The sequence below is a fragment of the Catharus ustulatus genome, chromosome 10, assembly GCF_009819885.2.
Source record: "Catharus ustulatus isolate bCatUst1 chromosome 10, bCatUst1.pri.v2, whole genome shotgun sequence".
Classification (NCBI taxonomy): Eukaryota; Metazoa; Chordata; class Aves; order Passeriformes; family Turdidae; genus Catharus; species Catharus ustulatus.
This window is the reverse complement of record NC_046230.1, coordinates 14,361,596-14,380,346: the sequence shown is the minus strand read 5'-3', so window position 1 is coordinate 14,380,346 and position 18,751 is coordinate 14,361,596. Positions and strand designations below refer to the sequence as shown.

At 37.1% G+C, this 18,751-nt stretch overlaps 1 protein-coding gene across 4 annotated transcripts in view; it reads left to right on the top strand.

Annotated features, from left to right (window-relative positions):
* The window catches only part of OPA1 (OPA1 mitochondrial dynamin like GTPase), a 49,681-nt gene that overhangs the window by 27,231 nt on the left and 3,699 nt on the right, over nt 1–18,751 (top strand). For all 4 annotated transcript variants that reach the window (XM_033068666.2, XM_033068664.2, XM_033068665.2 and 1 more), the window contains 4 exons: nt 716–856; nt 2,167–2,283; nt 3,537–3,630; nt 3,943–4,053. In XM_033068666.2, coding sequence (XP_032924557.1) covers nt 716–856; nt 2,167–2,283; nt 3,537–3,630; nt 3,943–4,053 — 463 coding nt within the window. The remainder of the gene's footprint in view (nt 1–715; nt 857–2,166; nt 2,284–3,536; nt 3,631–3,942; nt 4,054–18,751) is intronic.

Genomic DNA, 18,751 nt, shown 5'->3' with positions numbered 1-18,751 from the left:
TATCACTCACACTGTAATTGCAATTGTATCTTCTGATTGACCATATTCATCATAACGTCTCTCGTGCTCATAGCTTTTGGAAATTTCCTTTTAATTGCGCCTTTTGTTTGATGCCCAGAGATGATGGACTTTTTATATTACTTTTCCTAGATGTTTCTCTAACTAATTCATACTTTAAAGAAATAAGCAGAATTTAAAAGGATAGAGTAGGAAGTAATTGTTTCAGAGAAAGGAGTTTTACAGTTAGCTGTATGCAACCAGCCATTAGAACAAGGTAGTGACTTCAGCCTATATTGTCTTTTATCAACAGCACCTTGAAGGTGTGAATCCATGGAGAGTTCCTGCTGGCTAATAGGAAAAAAGTACAGTTCTCATTAGTGTCACAAGTGGTATATGAATGTGAACTCTGCTAGCAGATATTCATGTAGGGGAAAGGGGGTTAACACCTACAATTTCTTTTTCCACCCTTCTATTCTTGTTCTGCATTTCTGTGTATAATGAAAAAGAAAAAAAATAAAATTGACAGTGAATTATCCATTAAAAATGCTATATTTGATGTGTCTGCATAAATTCCTTTTGAAGTAACTTAAAAGTAATAGTTTATAGTGTCAGAGGTTTTTTCTGCCCTGGCTTATTAAGCAAAGAGTGTTTTGAGGAGGTGCTGATGATCTCTGAGTCTCTAATAATAAATTTCAACTAATCATTCCTATTCTAGAATATTCGTAATGAAACAAAAAATGAACTTGAGAAATTGATCAAGTGCAATGAAGATCATCCAGCTTATCTGGCAAATGATGAAGTGACGACTGTCAGAAAGAATCTGGAAGCAAGAGGAGTAGCAGTGGATCCGTGTCTGGTGAGATGCAGAATTGTAACAAGATACATGGAAGCCCCCTGTGAACACTTAAATGTTTTCTAGATGGCAAAGAAAAGACTTTATTTGAATATTGAGTTTGTAATGCAGATGTTTCCAAACAAATCACTGACTGCTTGCACGCAATTCACACACTTCTGTTGACTGGCAGACAGAGGCTGTACAACATTTTGGAATCTGTCCCTTTAGACTGGAATCAGGATCTGCTGAGCAGATTTTCTTGCCTATGTTGTAACAAAGCTTGTTAGAAATTATTGTTCAGATGTAATTAAGGCCTTTGTGAGCAAGTTACAGTAAAAATATATGATGTATCCTAAAGCTTTCAGTGTGGCTGTGTGTGAAGTTCGCAGTTCATTGGTAGAATGAAGAGAGAAATTTTTTTTAAATACTTAGAGAAAGGCAGGAATTTTTTTAGAGTGTCCTAAGGGATTGTATTGTACATTTGAAATGTGCTGGAAAATTACGTATCTCATTGTGGTGAAAGACCCTTAAGGGTAATTAGGCCTATTATCTAATTAAATGTGAGATTTTAAATAAATGAGAATCCAGACATTAATAAGTAATAGATGTAGATTTCCTACAACAGTGATTTATTTTCTGCAGTAACTTTGGCTACCTGTGTGCCATTAATGCATGCACTTCTTCTAGGAAGAAGAGTTTCTGTAATACCTGCTACTCCTGCACTTGCCACTTTTTATAAAGGTCATAGTAGTGATCCACATCCTCTGCATGAGGAGGCTGAGTGCAAATTGAGGTTTTTTTCCTAGCTAAGCAACTGATTTTCTTAATTATGTTTTATGGGTTTTCCAGAGAGGCATTTTGATACCCATATTTAATTTTGAAGAATTGAAACATAATAAACCTAATCAAGAAAAGTTATAAATGTTTGTTTACGTAAGACCCATTAAATATTTCTCTAAGCTTTAATCTGGTTTAATTGGTAAATTAATGGGTACAACTCAAAAATGTGTTCTCAGTGTTAAAGAATGTTTTGTAGTATGTAATTTAAACGTGTTTTGGCTGCAGACATTATTTTTAAACATTCAGTTATGTTCATGGAAGAGCAGGTTTTTAAATTCACAAGTCATCTGTAGTGTTTGCCAAGTGTAACTAACACATTAATCATATCCCAGTTGCAGACAAATTGCTGAGGAATATTTAGATGTATGTTACATGATAGCAACAGTGGAATTTGGAGTTACATTTTAAAATTAAATGCAATCATTAATCTAAGCACGATAGTGAGTGTATGTATTTATTTATTTAGTCAAATTTAAATGCTCTTTTCCTAGATTAAAGACACATGGCACCAGATTTATAGAAGATACTTCCTGAAGTCTGCTTTGAACCACTGCAATCTGTGTCGAAGAGGCTTCTATTATTATCAGCGGCATTTTGTGGACTCAGAGGTAAATTGAAGGACAGATGTTCTTCATCTACACTGGTATTTTGCCTTAATATTTCTATTTCAGTTGAAAAAAAAAAATCTAAAAATACTTCAAAGTAGCCTGACCAGATAGCTGGTGATCTCAGATACGTTTTACATGAGGCTTGTAATGGATAAAATGCTATCCTGGTGGTAATTCTGTAAAATGACCACTAGGTATCAGCCATGACCTAAACATCTGTTTTTAATTGATGTGTATTGAAAAAGCACAGTTAAAACCAGTAGTGTACAGCTGTTGATATGTTGTTGATACCCATTTCTTCTACTTTCCCATTGATAGTTACTTACTTCACTCACACAAAAAAATTCAAATAGGAGAATTATGGTCAGTAAATGTTTATAGCTAATGCTTAGAACCATGTGTGATCAATGGGAAAAAGTTGAACAGCTATGGAGTTTCCAAACAGGTCTTCATAAATAACTCTACAGTTTTCTGAACCCAAGCTTGTGCAATTCATGACAGTATGCATAAAGTCACACAAAGAATACACTATTTTCTTATATTTTGAATATTTTAAAATCAAAGAGAAATTGCTGGAAAGGTAGAACTCCTCACTTTGTTTTCTCTTAATGAGCCATGAAGCCAGAAGTCTTTGTTACTTTAGAAATACCTCTGCCTGTTAAGAGATGAGAGAATGAGATCACAGTACGGAGAGCTGCCTCTTCATGACACTTAAACTCCTCATCATGTTCCTGTCTTTTTTTAAGGTGTCCTAATGTGAACTTAATCCTCCCTCCTGCCATCCTTGCAGGTGTAGAAACTGTCTTGTCTGTTGTTAACAAATACAGCCCTTGGCCCAGCCCTGTCTTCAGAAGCATTTGTCATGCAGGGAGGCACACCCCAGAGTTCAGCTGTTGTCTCTCAGTATATTTGCTATCAACAGTGGTGTTCCAGTGAGCATTAGGTTACACTCCCCAGCCTGCATAAAATGTATGCAAATTGTTTTTCCATGGTTTCTCATGATGCAGCTCTTTCTGTTGAAAATAGCAGACATGAAGGTGATGCACTTAAATAAGGCTGATGTGGTTCTTGTGAAGTATTTTTGATGTGTTTCCTTGTTGCCTACACCAGTAATTCTGTGGGATTTTTGTGCAAGGTCTGGATATATGTACATGAGGTTACAGTTGCTGTTAAAAATGTCAGAAGAGATTCTTGTGTGTGTATGATGTTCAGTGGACATCGGAGGTCTGACACCACAAGTTCTGTCGTTCCAGCTCGAATGTAATGACATCGTCCTCTTCTGGCGAATACAGCGAATGCTGGCAATTACAGCAAATACACTGAGGCAGCAGCTCACTAACACTGAAGGTAAGGCTCAGTCAGTGGAAGGGTTTGACACAAAAAGTTATCTCCTAGAAAAGTCATCCAATAATAATTTTGCTAAGAGGGGAAGTTCCTTTTGAAATTTAAAAATCTTTCTCAAAGAATTTCTGTTCTTATTGGTCCAAAGTAGGGGCTTCGGTGTTCAGAAGTTTGCCTTTTGTCCTGTCAGATTAATAAGTATGGTAACATATATTGTGTCTCCAGCAGACCTTCACAGAATTTCGTCCTTAGGTCATTAGAGTTGCAAAAGTGTTGTCAATCACTTTGTTTTGGTTGCTTTGTTTTGTTTTTTTACAGTAAGGCGCTTGGAGAAGAATGTAAAGGAAGTGCTTGAAGATTTTGCTGAAGACAATGAAAAAAAGGTGATGCTCCTAACTGGCAAGAGAGTCCAGCTTGCAGAGGATCTCAGTAAGTACCCACTCTGCAGTGTTTTGGAATGAACTTGAAATGAAGCAAATTCTGAGCACTATCCTTGAGAATATTCAGTGCGATGCGGGTTGTTCATGCGCTGGCGTTTATTTAATATCATATAGATTTTTTTCTTAAATGTAGTCAGATCTTACTGATTCTAAGGTGAACTTGGGAGTATAGTGTGATAATGTAATTTACACTAGATATAATTTCACTTATATAAATATCTTGAAAAATGTAGTTAAAACAGAGTAATATTTAAAGGAAGATTTGCTTTCCAGGGGGATTACAGTAGTTTAATGCTTTGGGTAACTCAAAAAGTGCTCAAAAACCATTAGGTTTTTATGATTAATGTAATACAATTTTAAACAGTGAAAGTTTTTAAGGTGACAGTCTAGGTTGAGATTGTTTCTGTTGTCCACCTGCGTATCCAATAGGGTTTAGACTGACTTTTAGCTGATGGGCCTTGTCTTGCACACATACCATTGTCTTTTTGGCAGCATTCTGTGAGACTTCCACTTAAACCCCAGCTGTTCACCTGCTCTGGAAGGGGAAAAAACAGTGCTATGCAAAAGGGAAAAAAAAAAAAACCACTAGTGATAATGAAGTTTCTGTAGTTACATAAATACCTGTATGTTCACATCACAGGTGACCATTCTTCTTAGACCTCTATTTTGTCTGGTGTAGAAACTAATTTTTGTCTTAAAATATGACTTGGGATATTTAATTCAGAATAAATGAATATTGTGATCAGTGTTTCTTCTTTTAATTAGCGAAGTAATTAGGAAAGTTCTTTTACCCAGGGTTCAGTGGGACAGAGAAGCCTGCAATAGCTGTTAGTTACCTAAGTATGAATCATATTTTATTTTTTTTAAATCCAAAATGTAATATAAATGTTTTGCTTACAATAAACTCAAAATCTAAGGATTTATTTTCAGTAGTGCTGGTTTGGCTACAATGGAAATACTATCTTACTGGAAGTATTGTTGTTGAAATCCCAGTGAATTGTATTTGTTGTCCTTTAGAAAATGTAATATTTTGGAATTGTGAGTGGGAGTTTTGGTGATCTCGGGCAAATTGCCTTTTTCTTGACTGATCTCTGAAGCAGGTGCTATGGACTATAATTTTCATGACAGGTACATAATTTTCTCCAAACATCCTGTGTTGCTTTTGAAATCCTGTATCAACCTTTATATAAACAGTCTTTTAGAGTAGGTAGGAAGTGTTTTACAGCATAAGAGGTTCTCCTCCTCCTATATATGTTGAGCTAAAATGAGTGGTAGCTGCATAGTAGGATGCAGACTTTTATTGAGGAAGTTTTCCTTTTCAAGGAGTGCTGCTTGTTTTCTTGCTTTGATGCTGGATGCTTTTTGGGCTTTTTTCCTGTGCAATCACTGGTATAGAGTTGAACCTTGGTGATTTTGGTTTATCCTCAAGTATTCTGTGTTTTAAAACAAAATTTAAAAACCCTAACATGCCCATGCTGTTTAAATTAACGTGTCTTTATTTTGCACTGAAATTGACTTAGAATTTTTGTATTGTCAACTTTGCTTTTCCCCAGGCTCAGTAATAGGCTCCCATTTCAAAGCAGTGGCAGCTGAGGTCATTATTTTGTAAACTAAGATTAGAGCTGTAGGAGCAGCCTGTGTGTGTTCATAACCTGAGGTGTCAGTGCACTGGTATAAATGCTTCAAGTGTGTAGTTTGCATTTCATAAATTACTGTGTAGCAAAAACATGTCACTGCACTGTATTTCTTTAAATTCCAGAGGTCACAGATCCCACACGCATTATTCTAAAGAAATAATTGTTATTCAGTACAAAGTAATGTATGTGACATATTCTGCTTTATTGTACCTGTGGGAAGATTTTAAAACTACCTCTGCACAGCTCTGTACTCATATCAACTGTGTTCTTTCTGCATGCTTTTATTGCCAAGTGATTTTTATGGGAATATGACAGAAAAATGGGGTTTCTTTGCCTTTCTCTTGGTGAATAGAATGCTTTTCTATGGTGCAGGAATTATTTTTTATATACCCCTGAGACAGATGTTGATAGCATAGAGCAACTCTCAGATGACTGTAATTCCCTTCTTGTAGCACTTAGTAAAGTTCAGGTCTCTCATAAAGGAAAAAATCCTGACTCCTGTGGTACCCCTTCATAAAGTATTGGTATTTTAATTAGGAAGGGAAGTGATGTCCTGAATCACAAAGTCCAGTCTCTCCATTCCATGCAGCTGTATTTATATAACCCAGCTGATGTGAATATCTTGAGCTCTGTCTTCAAATCAGTTAACTTGTTGGGGCTCACTATTGACACTGAAAGCATATTCCAGGATGTCGTTCTTCTGGTGGTTACAAATAGACTTCTAATTTCCAGTCTAAATTTGTAAATATGGGTCTGGGATTACTTTCAAATGTAAATTATTTATATACCTGAGGTTGGGATGCCTCCTTTTTATGCTGATTATATGGGAACACTGTCTCACTGCTGTTTTATCAGTCTTTTAATGCTGAAGCACTGAAAGTGTTTTATTGTTTATTCAGGTTACTTATTAATGGCTATTACTAATGTGGGTGACAGAGTCTAATGATGAGAGCTCACATAGGACTCGGAAATTACTTGGGCAGGTTTTGTTGTCTGTGTTCTACAGCCTTGAATGGTACTTTAATCCTATATAAGAATATTCCTTATATGACATTTATGCCCTGAATCTTGCTGCTTCTCACTGTTCATACCTCAAGTTTTATTCTAGGTATTTTACAGAGTGTAAACAGATCTTTGAAACAAATTATTGATTTTTTTTAATGTACTGAAGGTTGCTTTTTCTTCAAAAACATGCTTTAAATGTAACATAAATGTACTCCTTAACATGAGTATTGTCATGATACTTGTACCATTGAACAGTTCTAAAGTTTGTGGAAATAAAGAAGCCCTAGGATTAGAGTCCTTTTGGGAGAAAGGATCATATGGTGCAAAAAGGGGTAGAAGAGAATATGAGTAGCTAAACTGGGAAATTGACTTCAGAAATGTCCTAAAATGCAATCACTCTATAAGAATGCTTACTGGAAGATACACCTGTGGTTGATGTATCCCACTGTCCTGACCCTGGCAGAGAGCAGGCATGGGAACAGCATAAGCATACAGTAGTACTTGCCTGTTAGGCTCTCACAGCAGCCCACAATCTGTGGTTCCAGGATTTCCTAATCCTGAGGTAATATCTTTGTGATTAATAGGCATTCATAGATCTTTTTTACCTCCTGTGAATTTCTCTAATTGCTTTTTGAACTCATGTAAACTTTGGCATCTGCAACATCCTGTGGCAATTAGTTCCAGGGTTCAACTACGCATTGTGAGAAAAAGTACTTCCTTTTGTTTGTTCTGAGCCACCTGCCAGTTTCATTTGGTTCTCCTTAGTTCTTGCACTGTGAAAAACCTTCAGTAATCTTTTTCTATTCATTTCTTTTTACCACAGACATGTTAGCTACCTGCACTTGATGTTCTTTTTTCTGACTTGAAAAGTTCTCATGGTGTAGTTGCTCTTTGCATGTTGTTTCCTGGTTTCAGTCAACCTTGCCACTCTTTCCTTTCTTAGTTCCACTAAATCCTTCTTGAGGTGAAAGAGCATACCTTGCACAAAATATTTGAAATGTATCTACATTATGGATTTATACACTTGTGTTATGATGCTTTCTGGGTTTTATTCTGGTCTTTTTATAGTAATTCCTTGTAGTCTGTTTCCTCTTTTGCCTGTTACTGAACAGTGAGCTGATACTGCAGTGGTCTATCTGCTACAACTCCCAAATTCTTGTGTGGAAAGTGACAGCCATTATATTTTCCTTTTCTTGTCATGTTTTTAGACTGTAGGTACAGTTGAGATATGTTTATTGGTTTTTTGTGATGAGGATTCAGAAACAAAAGTAATATGCTGTCTGTCACTTATATGTCTAGCTGGGTACTCTAGGCTTATTCAGCAGTTGATAGGAACCTGTTTTAATGCAGTTGTTCACAACCTCCTTCACAACTCTGGGGCATTATGTTTATTGAAATTCTTCACCAAAGTTGTCTGCCATGTGAGGAACACAGCCCTGACTCAGATAGTTTCACCAGAAATAGGAGGAATTACATTTACTTTCCAGTTGTCACCTGTATCTTGATTGTGCTTACCTGAAGGACAAAATAATTTGATTTTAAATTTATATTCCATATAACTAAGTATTTGCTTAGCTACATCAGTATCTTAAATATTCTGTGTTCCATAAGAAGTGAAATGGGATAGAAGGAGCTCAAACATTATCTATTGTTTACAAACATTAAATAATGTTTACAGTGGTAAACATTATTATTTTAAAAGGAGAATTTCACAGAAAAGCTTCTTGGCAAGACTGCCCTGGTTGTACTGCAGGCTTTAAGGCACTGTTCAGGGCTGGAGGGAAAATCTAATGGTGGCAAGTCAGTCCCTTCAAATTCCTGCAGCTGTTACATACAAGAATGTGCAGCTCTACACAAATCTTTTCCAATTGCTCTTTTTTTTAATAGATATTAATTACCCTTTATTTCTACAGTACCTTTGAAAATGGATGAGTCAATACATATCCCTTAATTTTATCAGTGACCTTTTGCAGTATGTGCAAGTTTGTACTGTTTTGTCCTGTATTTGTGTTTAACTTTTCGAAGTGAATGATACTGAACATTTGTACAGTCTGCCTCTGAAGTTACTGCAGGTTTTAAATGTTATGTGTATTTTTAAATGGTGGCTTGGTAGGTTATTTATAAAAGACAATTATTTGAAGTCACACCTTTCCTATAACTGCATTTTTTTCATTGTGTTCTTCAGTATTTGTCAATATATTTTTTTTTGAAAGAAAACAATGCATAGCTGAAAGACTTCAATTTCAACATGAATATTGTATTTTCTACTCTTTTATTTTAAACACAAATGCCAGGCTCGTAATTTCAGCAGAAATGCCTGATAGCATGTGGATAAATCTTAACCGTAGACTATTGATAATACTGGTATAAATACTAGCAGTACACTATTATTATTTAGTATACTAAATACTATTATAACTATTCTACCTCTGTAGACTATTTATAACATGGTAGTTGTAGAAAATGTTGAGTTCCCAGTGGTGCTGGCCGTGCTGTTCCCACAGGGCCCGGAGCAGTCGGGAGCTCCGGCGGTGTCGGTGCCGGCGCGCGGTGGCGCTGAGCAGCCGCGCAGGGAGCGCGGGGCTCCCCTCCCACCTCCGACTGCAAGATGCACTTGCCTGTCCTTGTCCCTCTTGTTTTCCACTCCCCCTCGGGGTTTTCTGCTTTGTTTGTATGACATGTAATTTATGAAGGTTGTAAAGGATGGTCTTTTTTTTTTTTTTTTCCCTCTCAACTGCACATTTCTGGTTAGCAACTGCATGGAAAGTACTAGTTTAGTAAGGTTTAATAAGAAAAAACTCTTAGGAACAGAATCCTTTAATCATTTCAGAAAGGAAGTGGATCTTCCAGTGTCTTATCATAAAGCTAAGTGCCATATCTCCCTATTGCAGTAGCACCTAAAGCATGCTAGATGGTGCACACAGATGTGGAATGCTTCAGGTGATTCCAAGCTTCAGGCAAGCAGCAGGAGCTTTGCCATTCCCTTCACTAGAGTTGAAGTCTCACAGACCCAAAAGAAATCCATATGTCCTATCTTCATTTATTTCTTCCCCTTTTAGTCCTTTTGGACAGAAAAACTATGCATGTTGCAAAAACACAGGATAAACAAAACCTAGCATACAAAGCATCTTTCCTGGGTCAGCACACTATTCATCCAATATCCTGTGTCCTCACAAGCTGGAAAAGAAAACCCAGTTCTTCACTAAATTATAAGTAAAACCATGTGCATGGGAGAGTAATTGGCAGGAGGTGGGAATGCCTGTGGAAACTTGATGCTGAAATTGCTAGGTATGAATCTGAATGGATCAACCTCCAAGTTCATTTGTCAGTGATGTTGACACCTGTACAGGTGTTGTGGGCTAGCTGAGACTTCGTTCTACACAAAAGTTTTTTGAAACATTTGAGGAGTAAGCCCTCACATGAAGAAAATACAGCCTAGGGCCATTTGTTTCAATTCTGTCATACGTTTGTAAGCTATGAAATGTAATAGTTTGCAGAACTTAATTATTTTCTTGTAAAGACTAAAACATACAAAAAACTGAACAAACCAGAGTTACAGTAAAATACTTTCAAGTTTTTTATCTAAAGTCATTGCTTTGAAGTCACAGCATTAAATTTTTATTTACTTTTTTTTCTTGTTGAATGTAAGCCATTTGCCTACTTGGAGCATGAATGATTTAATATCATATTGGCATATAATAAACTTGCCATTTTAATGCAGTTAGAAGGCTAAGGTTGGTGCTTCCATATGCAAGTTGCTGACTCAGGACCTGAAGTTCCTGTGATTTGGCTAAGCTGAGTGGATTCTGTTGTGTCTGTTCTGTGTAACCAACTGGTTTTAATCCAAGTGAGTCCCCTTTTTTGTTATGCATTTATGCAAAGTTGGGGATAAAGTTTGTGAAGAGTACTTTGCATATAATTACTTGCTCTGTGGTTACATTTTTTCTTTCTTTGCTGTTAACTGAAGAACAAAAATGTTGTGTGAAAGTAATCCTATACTGTGGTCATTACTGTAGCCTAATTAAATTTCAGTTCCTTCAGATGACTGCCAATCGTGTTTTGATTTGACCTCTATCCTTCATGACATTGTTGATTACATGTACTCCTTAAAATCAGGCTTTGTCTTGGCTTTCTAAAGCCTTTGCTTCCATTTGCTCTTCTATTATGAGCTTTAAATTTTTTTAAAAAGGTCACAGTGTATCATAGGGGCAAAGCTCAGCTGTAGGGGGAAAGATCTCTCAAATAAGCAGATCATAGGTAATTTTCCCATAGAAACTGGAGGCAGACAAAACAGCTCAAAAGACTGGTAGTTAACTCAAAAGGTTAGTAGTCCTTAAATCAGAGCCAGTGTGGTTTTCAGGTTTACAAGATACAGAAAAAAGGTATCATTTTCAGGATATTTGAAGGCAGTATCCAAATGTCACCTCTGCTGCCCAAAGACAGATACAGGAGAGAGGAAAGCATCTAAGGAAATGCAAATGGAGGAGTAATTTTACTAGAATCTGAAGAATTAGGGTTATTTTGTGCTCTTATTTCTTCCACAGTGCCTAAATATTTGCGTATTAGAAGCTACTTAAGTAAAAATATGGTTACTTTGGAGTTGTAAGACAATTTCAGAGGTGTCAGCAGTCTTGCTTTCATCTCGTTCTCCTTTCACCTGGTTGTAGCAGTGAGGAGCACTCACTCATCTCATCCTGGGCTGGCAGAATATTATACCCAGGAAGATTGTGTGGCCTTCTACCTAGACAGATGTAGAACAGTCATTTCCCTCTGGGAATCACCAAACAGATCTCCAACTTCTGCTAAGCATTTGCAGGGAAGCTGCTATCTTCACAGTCCCTTGCCAGCAGCTTCCCTGAGGATGTTAGTATGGCCTGTATCTTATCAGAGGCTGTTTGTCATTCAGAGCACATTCATTTCTGCCCAAATCTCAATCAGTCACAAACTGTGGGCTGTCTGTTTCATAACGAGTTCAAGCTTGTGCTGGTGTCACCAGTGTGCTGGTGGCAGCATGACTGCTGTGCTCCCTTTGAGCTCTGTAGAGGTCCTGGTGCTCCATGATGCAGGAGCTTCGGGAACAGTGTGCTTAAAATCACTCTGTGCAGTCATGTCTTCAATTTCTCCTAATTTTGAACCAAAACGGTATCTCACAATAGATTTGCAAATTTCCTGTTAGAATGCAAATTAATTGTTTTTGCATTACTATCCTGTTTTTAATTCAATGTAGATAATTTAAGAAATCAACCCAAGTGTACTTTGATGTGAAAGACACTGGTTAAATGTTTAAGTTCTTTTCTTTTTTTTTTTTTTTTTCTCTTGAGTTTTGGGGCAGCAGCATGAAACTAATGAATTAAAACCTGAAGAATGTGTAGGATGGTCTGTGTGTCAAAGTGCAGATAAGGTAGTTCCTGCTTTGTGTCATGGCAGAAAGTGCTTTAGAAGGCTGCATCTTCTCACAGAGGGAAGTAATCCTCAAGGGAGAGCATACATCACTTGCAGACATCCTGTGATGGAGTGATGGTTTACTTAACTTAAGAATCCCAGATGACCAAAGCCTGTCTGCTGTGATTTCTTAGTTATTGATGAAGAGTTAGGCACTGATGTCCAGGTCCTAAAACGGATCCTTACAAAGTTCACCACATTTGTCACTGGCTAAAAGAAGCCTATCACTTAAAGTTGACATTGAAAAATAGTGATAAACTGCTACATGAATAATGACATGTTTAATGCCTATTAATCTTACTCTAGACCCATGTCTCTTGTACTTGGGGGTCATTGGGGTGTTGTCTGCTGAATTTATTTTTTCCCTAAAGTTTTCTGAATGATGCAAGGATCAAAACATCTAACTGCTGTTTTCTCTTTAGTACTGGTTCCTTGTGAGGGTACTTATTAATCCAAATTTAAGTACTTATCATGGAGAGATTTACTTATTACAGAGAGATTTACTATTGGTATAAATTACAGGCTTGTAAATGGACCAATATATGCTTTTGTTCTAAAGTAGTATGGAGCTGTGGAATGTAACATTCCCATTTCCAAAAGCTGGATAGGTCAGGGTCACAGAGGTATGTTGCACATTGTCAATTGTAGTAGATTCCTCTTTGCCCATAGGAATGATAGCAAAGAAAAAAATAATAGAACCATTTGGATGGGGTGACTTAAGTTTCTGACTATTAAACATTATTGTTATGATATAAAAATTCATCTAATCACCATTTCATTTTCTGTCATATTCTAGAGAGGCTTTAACTCCAATAGTCCTGATGGCATATTACTTCATTACCTAACTAATTACTAAGTATGCTTTCTTTTGGGTGGAGAAACTAGTTTAACAGTCTTGATTTGGAAGTTCAATTTTTCTGTCTCATTCAAAGTATTCTCATTCCTGTCTGACTCAAAGTATGAGGTTGTTTTATAAGGTTGCTTTGTCATTCTGCTACTAAGCTCCTTCCAGCTGTCCAGTAAGCAACACAGGTAAGTTCTGTTGAAAGACTGAGTTATTAGAGCAGTTTTAATTAAAAAAAATCTGAGATGAAGACAGAGGACTGAAATATGCCCAAGTCCTACCTTGATATTGCAGACCTTGTGACTCTTGTAAACTTGCAATGTAATACAGACAATGATCACTGGTACTGTAGGCTATGACAGTGTCGCAATAGTTTGTGACCTCACATGACAGTTTGGTAATATTTAGTTTCCTTTCTGTAGACAAGCAGGATGAATAGCTCATGAAGATGTCTGTTGTTTAAAGTCAGTAGTCTACATAATTGTTAGTTTTGCTTCAGCCCCTTAGCTCAGTTCAGAAATGCTCTGTCAGAGACAGAAGGATTTCAAGCTTACCAGCCTGAGGAGCCCCGGGGATTGCCCCAAGAAGCACAAGCAGCTTCTGTTCTGTTCCACCACAGAGGAGGCAAACATGTGGTCAAAACTGTTTTGTTAAACTGAGAGCTCTCGCCAGTGAATCTGGAGCAACTATAGATCAAGACATTGATTAGTAATCTGCTATTTCAACAGCACAATACACAGTTCCTATTTCTGAAGCTAATTGTTAGTAAAGCTAAAATATTGTTGCAGTGCTCCGTAGCTTGCAAAAATAACTGTAGTGTTTTCAGACAAGTCTTCTGCTGCTGCCTGGTTGTGTTTAGTGTGAAATAAAGGTAATACTGTTTCATACAGGCAGCTGATAGCTTTGCGCAGGTGTGCCAAGAATGGATTCATAATTAATATGATAGTAATACTTCCAACAAAGTAGCTTCAGTGGTGGCAGCTGTGACTTGGGGTTTTTTTAAGATTTTGTTTTTAATTTTATTATATTTCTACATCAGGCTGAATATACAATTCAGATGTGATTGTTCCTGCTTAATTGGTGGATTTGCCTACAACAGGGAAAACAAAACTGTGTCTTTGTAGGAAACAGGCTCCTTGATGTTTTCTCCTATTATTGACATGGAAAAGGAGATCAAACTGGATGCAAATTTAAATGTCATGGTAGATTGCAACACATAAGAAACATAACATTAAAGGACAACTACTGCAATGTGGCATCAGTTGGCATCTTCATTCAGTCTAACTACTGGTAACTAATGATCATGCCAGCTACATTCTGCAAGCTTGCATTGTAAAGGCTGTATATTCTGAATGATTCATGGATTTACTGTATGAACCATTATAAATTCCATTTAAACTTTTCAGGATTCTGCAGTGCTTTTATTACACTAACGAGCTAATTGTTTAAGAATCATTCACATGATTCATCTTCCTGCTAAGCTTTTTTTTAAAAAACCCAAACTTTTAGCTGCTGAAACTCCCTTGACAAACAATATTTATAGCAGTTTGACAGCAGGATGAAGAACAGCGTTTGTCTTTGTAACAGCTTAAAGAAAAGGCCTTTCCAGCACCCAGCCATGCAGTTACAATCTTGACCTCTTTCTTTTGCTGGGAACATACATACAGCATACAAGCAGCACCTCCCATGTGTTTTCTTGACCCTTTGACTGTCCATTCACTTCCCATCTGTTTTGCAGCCTTAAAGGAACAGAGGGGGCCCTCTACTTATAAATCTGTCTTTACAGCTGACAAATGATGTTCTGTCTCTTTAAGGGCAGCCTGGGTGGTTTTGCCTTTTTTTCCTTCCTCCCCCCTTAAAACTTTAGCTTTCCTCTCAGCCTTATCCAGAGGAAAATATGGTATGTGAACAAGAGGAAACTGGCAAAAAATGTGATAGGTAGTTTCAAAGGATTTTCTAAAATTCAGCAGGACATGACCTTGCAGTGATCAGGGAATTATGGCCGTGTTTGCACGAGGCATGAGCAAGCGTGTTGCTGCAGGTAACTGTGGCTGGGAAGTCTTTCTGAGGCACTGTTTGGAGTGCCTGGGAGTGTGCTGTCTCATACATTTTAACAAGAAGAAGGAATGTGGCACAAAAGGCTGAACTCCAAAGAGATGATTCCCACCCCCCTTCTCCACCTGACTGTTCATAGGGGTTGTATACAACTATGGAGTTCGTGTCTTAGATAGCTCTAAGGTAGAAATCAACTTTCAATAGAAAACTTTGGATTGACAGCTCTAATTTTAATGGTGTGTTTCTGGGCATTGTGATGAATTCTGACTGACAGGGCTTTCCTTTTTACTAGAGGAAAGATGATGCATTCACAGCAGTAAATTCCAAATTTCTGCTTCTGTGGTTAACTAACCATAACATAGAAGTAGCACAGCAAGCAGCGAGAATGTTTATAGGCAAGGAAGGGATTAAGAAAGGAAGGAAGATGGAGGGGAAAAAAAAATAAAAGGGAAGGGGAGAACTCAAGTCTAAACACAGTCCAGAGCAAAAGGGGCAACAATCATGAGCTTTCAAATATCAAAGTCATGTAAACATTAGTTGGAGATAGAAGTCACTTTAATGTAGAAGGGGAGGATTTATAATAAAATATTAACACTTTTTTTGTGGTCATTTCATACTGTAGGTTTCATCAAAGTACAAAATGAAGATGTATTTGTGTCCAGAAAGATTTTAGAATTTGTTCTGTTGTTGCGATTGAAATTTCATATCATATGTGCACATTTGTAATTGGGAAAACAAAGCTTTTTGATTTGCCCAAAGTACTCCTGTACCCTGGCACAGCAGACATGAACATCTTTAAAATTCTGTGCTAAAATTATTGGTTCTTTACAGGTAAATATCTGTTTGAATGTCTCTAAATTTATTTTCAGAACCATAAGCAAGACAGGTCTTGTGGACAGAGGCCACATCTCTTAGTAAACCAATTAATACAGATGGAAAATACAAGAGGACCTTTTCTTGACTCTTGGAGTGTGTTTGAAATAAATCAGTAATATACTTTGCTTTTGTAATTTGTGTTTAATATTATTTGGGATTATTAGGCCTTACCTGAGGAGATTAGCTTCATAATTTGCTTCAGCTATTTCATTTTTGTGCTGTTTATTGCTACCCAAACTTGAGTATCTCAGGCAGCAATCAAAGCAAACCTTCCTTGTAAAACTGAGTATTTCAGGGGGGCTCCCTTCTGACCAGCTTATGATAGTAGGAAAAGCAAACTTTATCTGTGCCTGCATCTTTCTGCATTCACAGTGTATTCTAAATCCTCATTACAGTTCAATTAGTCTGGTTTTGAGCCTTTTAGATTTGGGATCACAGGATTAATGAAAAGAAAATGAGCGGGTAGCAATATCATTTCATATGGAGATAAGGAGAGACTGAGCATGAATGAGGATCTCAAGACATCTGAATAAAGAATTTCCTCATTCTGTCAGTGAAGTTTTATGGGATATGGAGGGAGGATTATGGGAATATTCATGACCAGATCAAGAGGCATAATGAGTTGATGTATGAACCAGCTTATCTTTTAGGTAAACATTGGGTAAATGGGAAATAGAATAACCATTCATGGCCTCTAGGCCTGTGAATTTTACTGTTCTAAGATGGAAGCAAGGGCTTAGTTACAGTTACTCCTCATTGATTTGATTTTTGATCAGTGTTTAACAGGTGCTGGAAGAATTGCTTATTTGTAACTTCAGTTTTGCATTAGAGCTAGCAAAAAGCACATCATCTTTTTAGAATCCAGTGTAAGCAATATGTGTATTAAAACTTACAGAGCGCCTTGTAATAAGAGTGTAGCTCTTTTGTTAGTCCCTTTTGTGGCATGGGAGCATTGTATAAAAGAGCTTGGGTAGTTCAACCAGTTATAGAGGTAATTTGTTGGCAGGCTGAATGCTTTTAATCTGTGGTTTACTTATCCTTGGAAAAACAGTATCACAAGACATAGAGCAACAGGTCACTTTTTTCCTACCCCTAAATTTACTTCTGCAATAAGTATTCTTACCTGAAACCCAGATGGTTTTCTGTTTGGCATGTTGATAAACTTTCCTCTAAACAGAATGTACTGTAATTTACAAGTGTAAACAACTGATAGTTTGATCTAAGTGTCAGTCAAAACCCTGCAAATGTGGGTACAGATCTTGTGCATATCACAGAGACAACTTCCCTAAAGTTGGGTAACATCTGATTCTTGAATTCTGAGAATGAATAGTTGTTCCACATACAAGTCATATGGTGCTGATGAAACTGTACACAGTTACCCCTGCACTTGCACTCCTCCATTAGAATTCTGTTTACTAGTTTATTAAGATGAGTGTTGTGTAAATGCAGAACTCTGCCCTCAGCCTGTTTCAAAAGTGAGCCAATTCAGCAGACTGCTTCTCTGTGCTACAGAATGGACTTGCAGGAGAGCGTTACAGGTTGCCTGGGATCTGCTGCTGCAAAAGGCTTTACTGTGGCTAAAAACACAGGGCATAGCATGAATAATTGCAGCTATTTGGCACTCATTGTAGCTGTTCTTTTGTAAGAATAGCCAGCATATTATTTCAAAGTATTAAATTACCTCAAGACCTCATAATTGTTACAGTTAAGTCATCATTTCAATTCAGTCCAAGTATAAAAACTAATAAAGTGCTCATAGTATGCAGTCAATTCTAGTGTATGTGTTCTCTGAGCAAACACAGCTGATTCAGTATATTCTGGTGAAATGCATATTTGCTATCCTGTTATTTTAATATGGCTTAATCAGAAAATTAGAATAGATTTGTTGGCACAAACCTTTTCTTAAGGGTGAAATAATAATTACAGGTTTTTGCTGATCCTATTAATTTTCAGAGCTGGAATATTTCATTAGCAAGAGGTTGAGAAAGGAAAATACTTGCATTTAATACTGCTAAATCTGCATGCTTTCACTGGTCTATAATGATCAATACAAAGAACACACTTGGAGAAACGTTGCAATTGGGAAAAAAGGTGCCACAGAAAGCCACTGAAAGCACAACATAAAGAGATCTTCTGGGTCGTGAGATCTCATCCCCAGTTACTATGGGCAACTGCTGTTCATTTTGGAGAGCAGGGTCCAGGATTAATAATTTCTAAACCCAGAATCATTCTAGAATATTTTTGTTTGGAAGGGACAATAAAGATCATCCCATTCCAATTTCCCTGCCATGATCAGGGGCATCATCCACCTCACCAGGTTGGTCAAAGCACCATCCAGCATGGTGCGGTCAAAAAATGATGTTAATTCTGTCCAAAACAGTAGAACATTATTTCAAAGGCTGATTTTGTAAACATTCATAGAGCAGCAGTATTGGAAGCTGAGCTGAGTAGTTGCATAAATAAATGCCATAGAAATAACATTTTCTGTACACTAGAGGTTTATGAACTGCCATGCAATGCATGGGTTTTTTTTTTTCATTGATGGCTTTCAAAGATTCTGCTGAACTGAATCAGAATTTTTTTTTTACCTGGTAAAAATCAGCTACTGCGTTTCTTAATTTCCAAGGTACAGTTTTTGTCCTCACACTGACTGGGATCTTCATTTAATATCAAAGAACCATAAAAGAGGAAAAATCAACTGAAATTCAAGGAGCTGCTTTGGTGTTTTCTTTAGGAGTTAGAGTGTGATTCAGCTTCACTGTACTTCTGTTTGTAGATAAGCACCAGTGGGGAAGGGCATGCTGAAGTGTTGAAAATGTCAGTGGCTT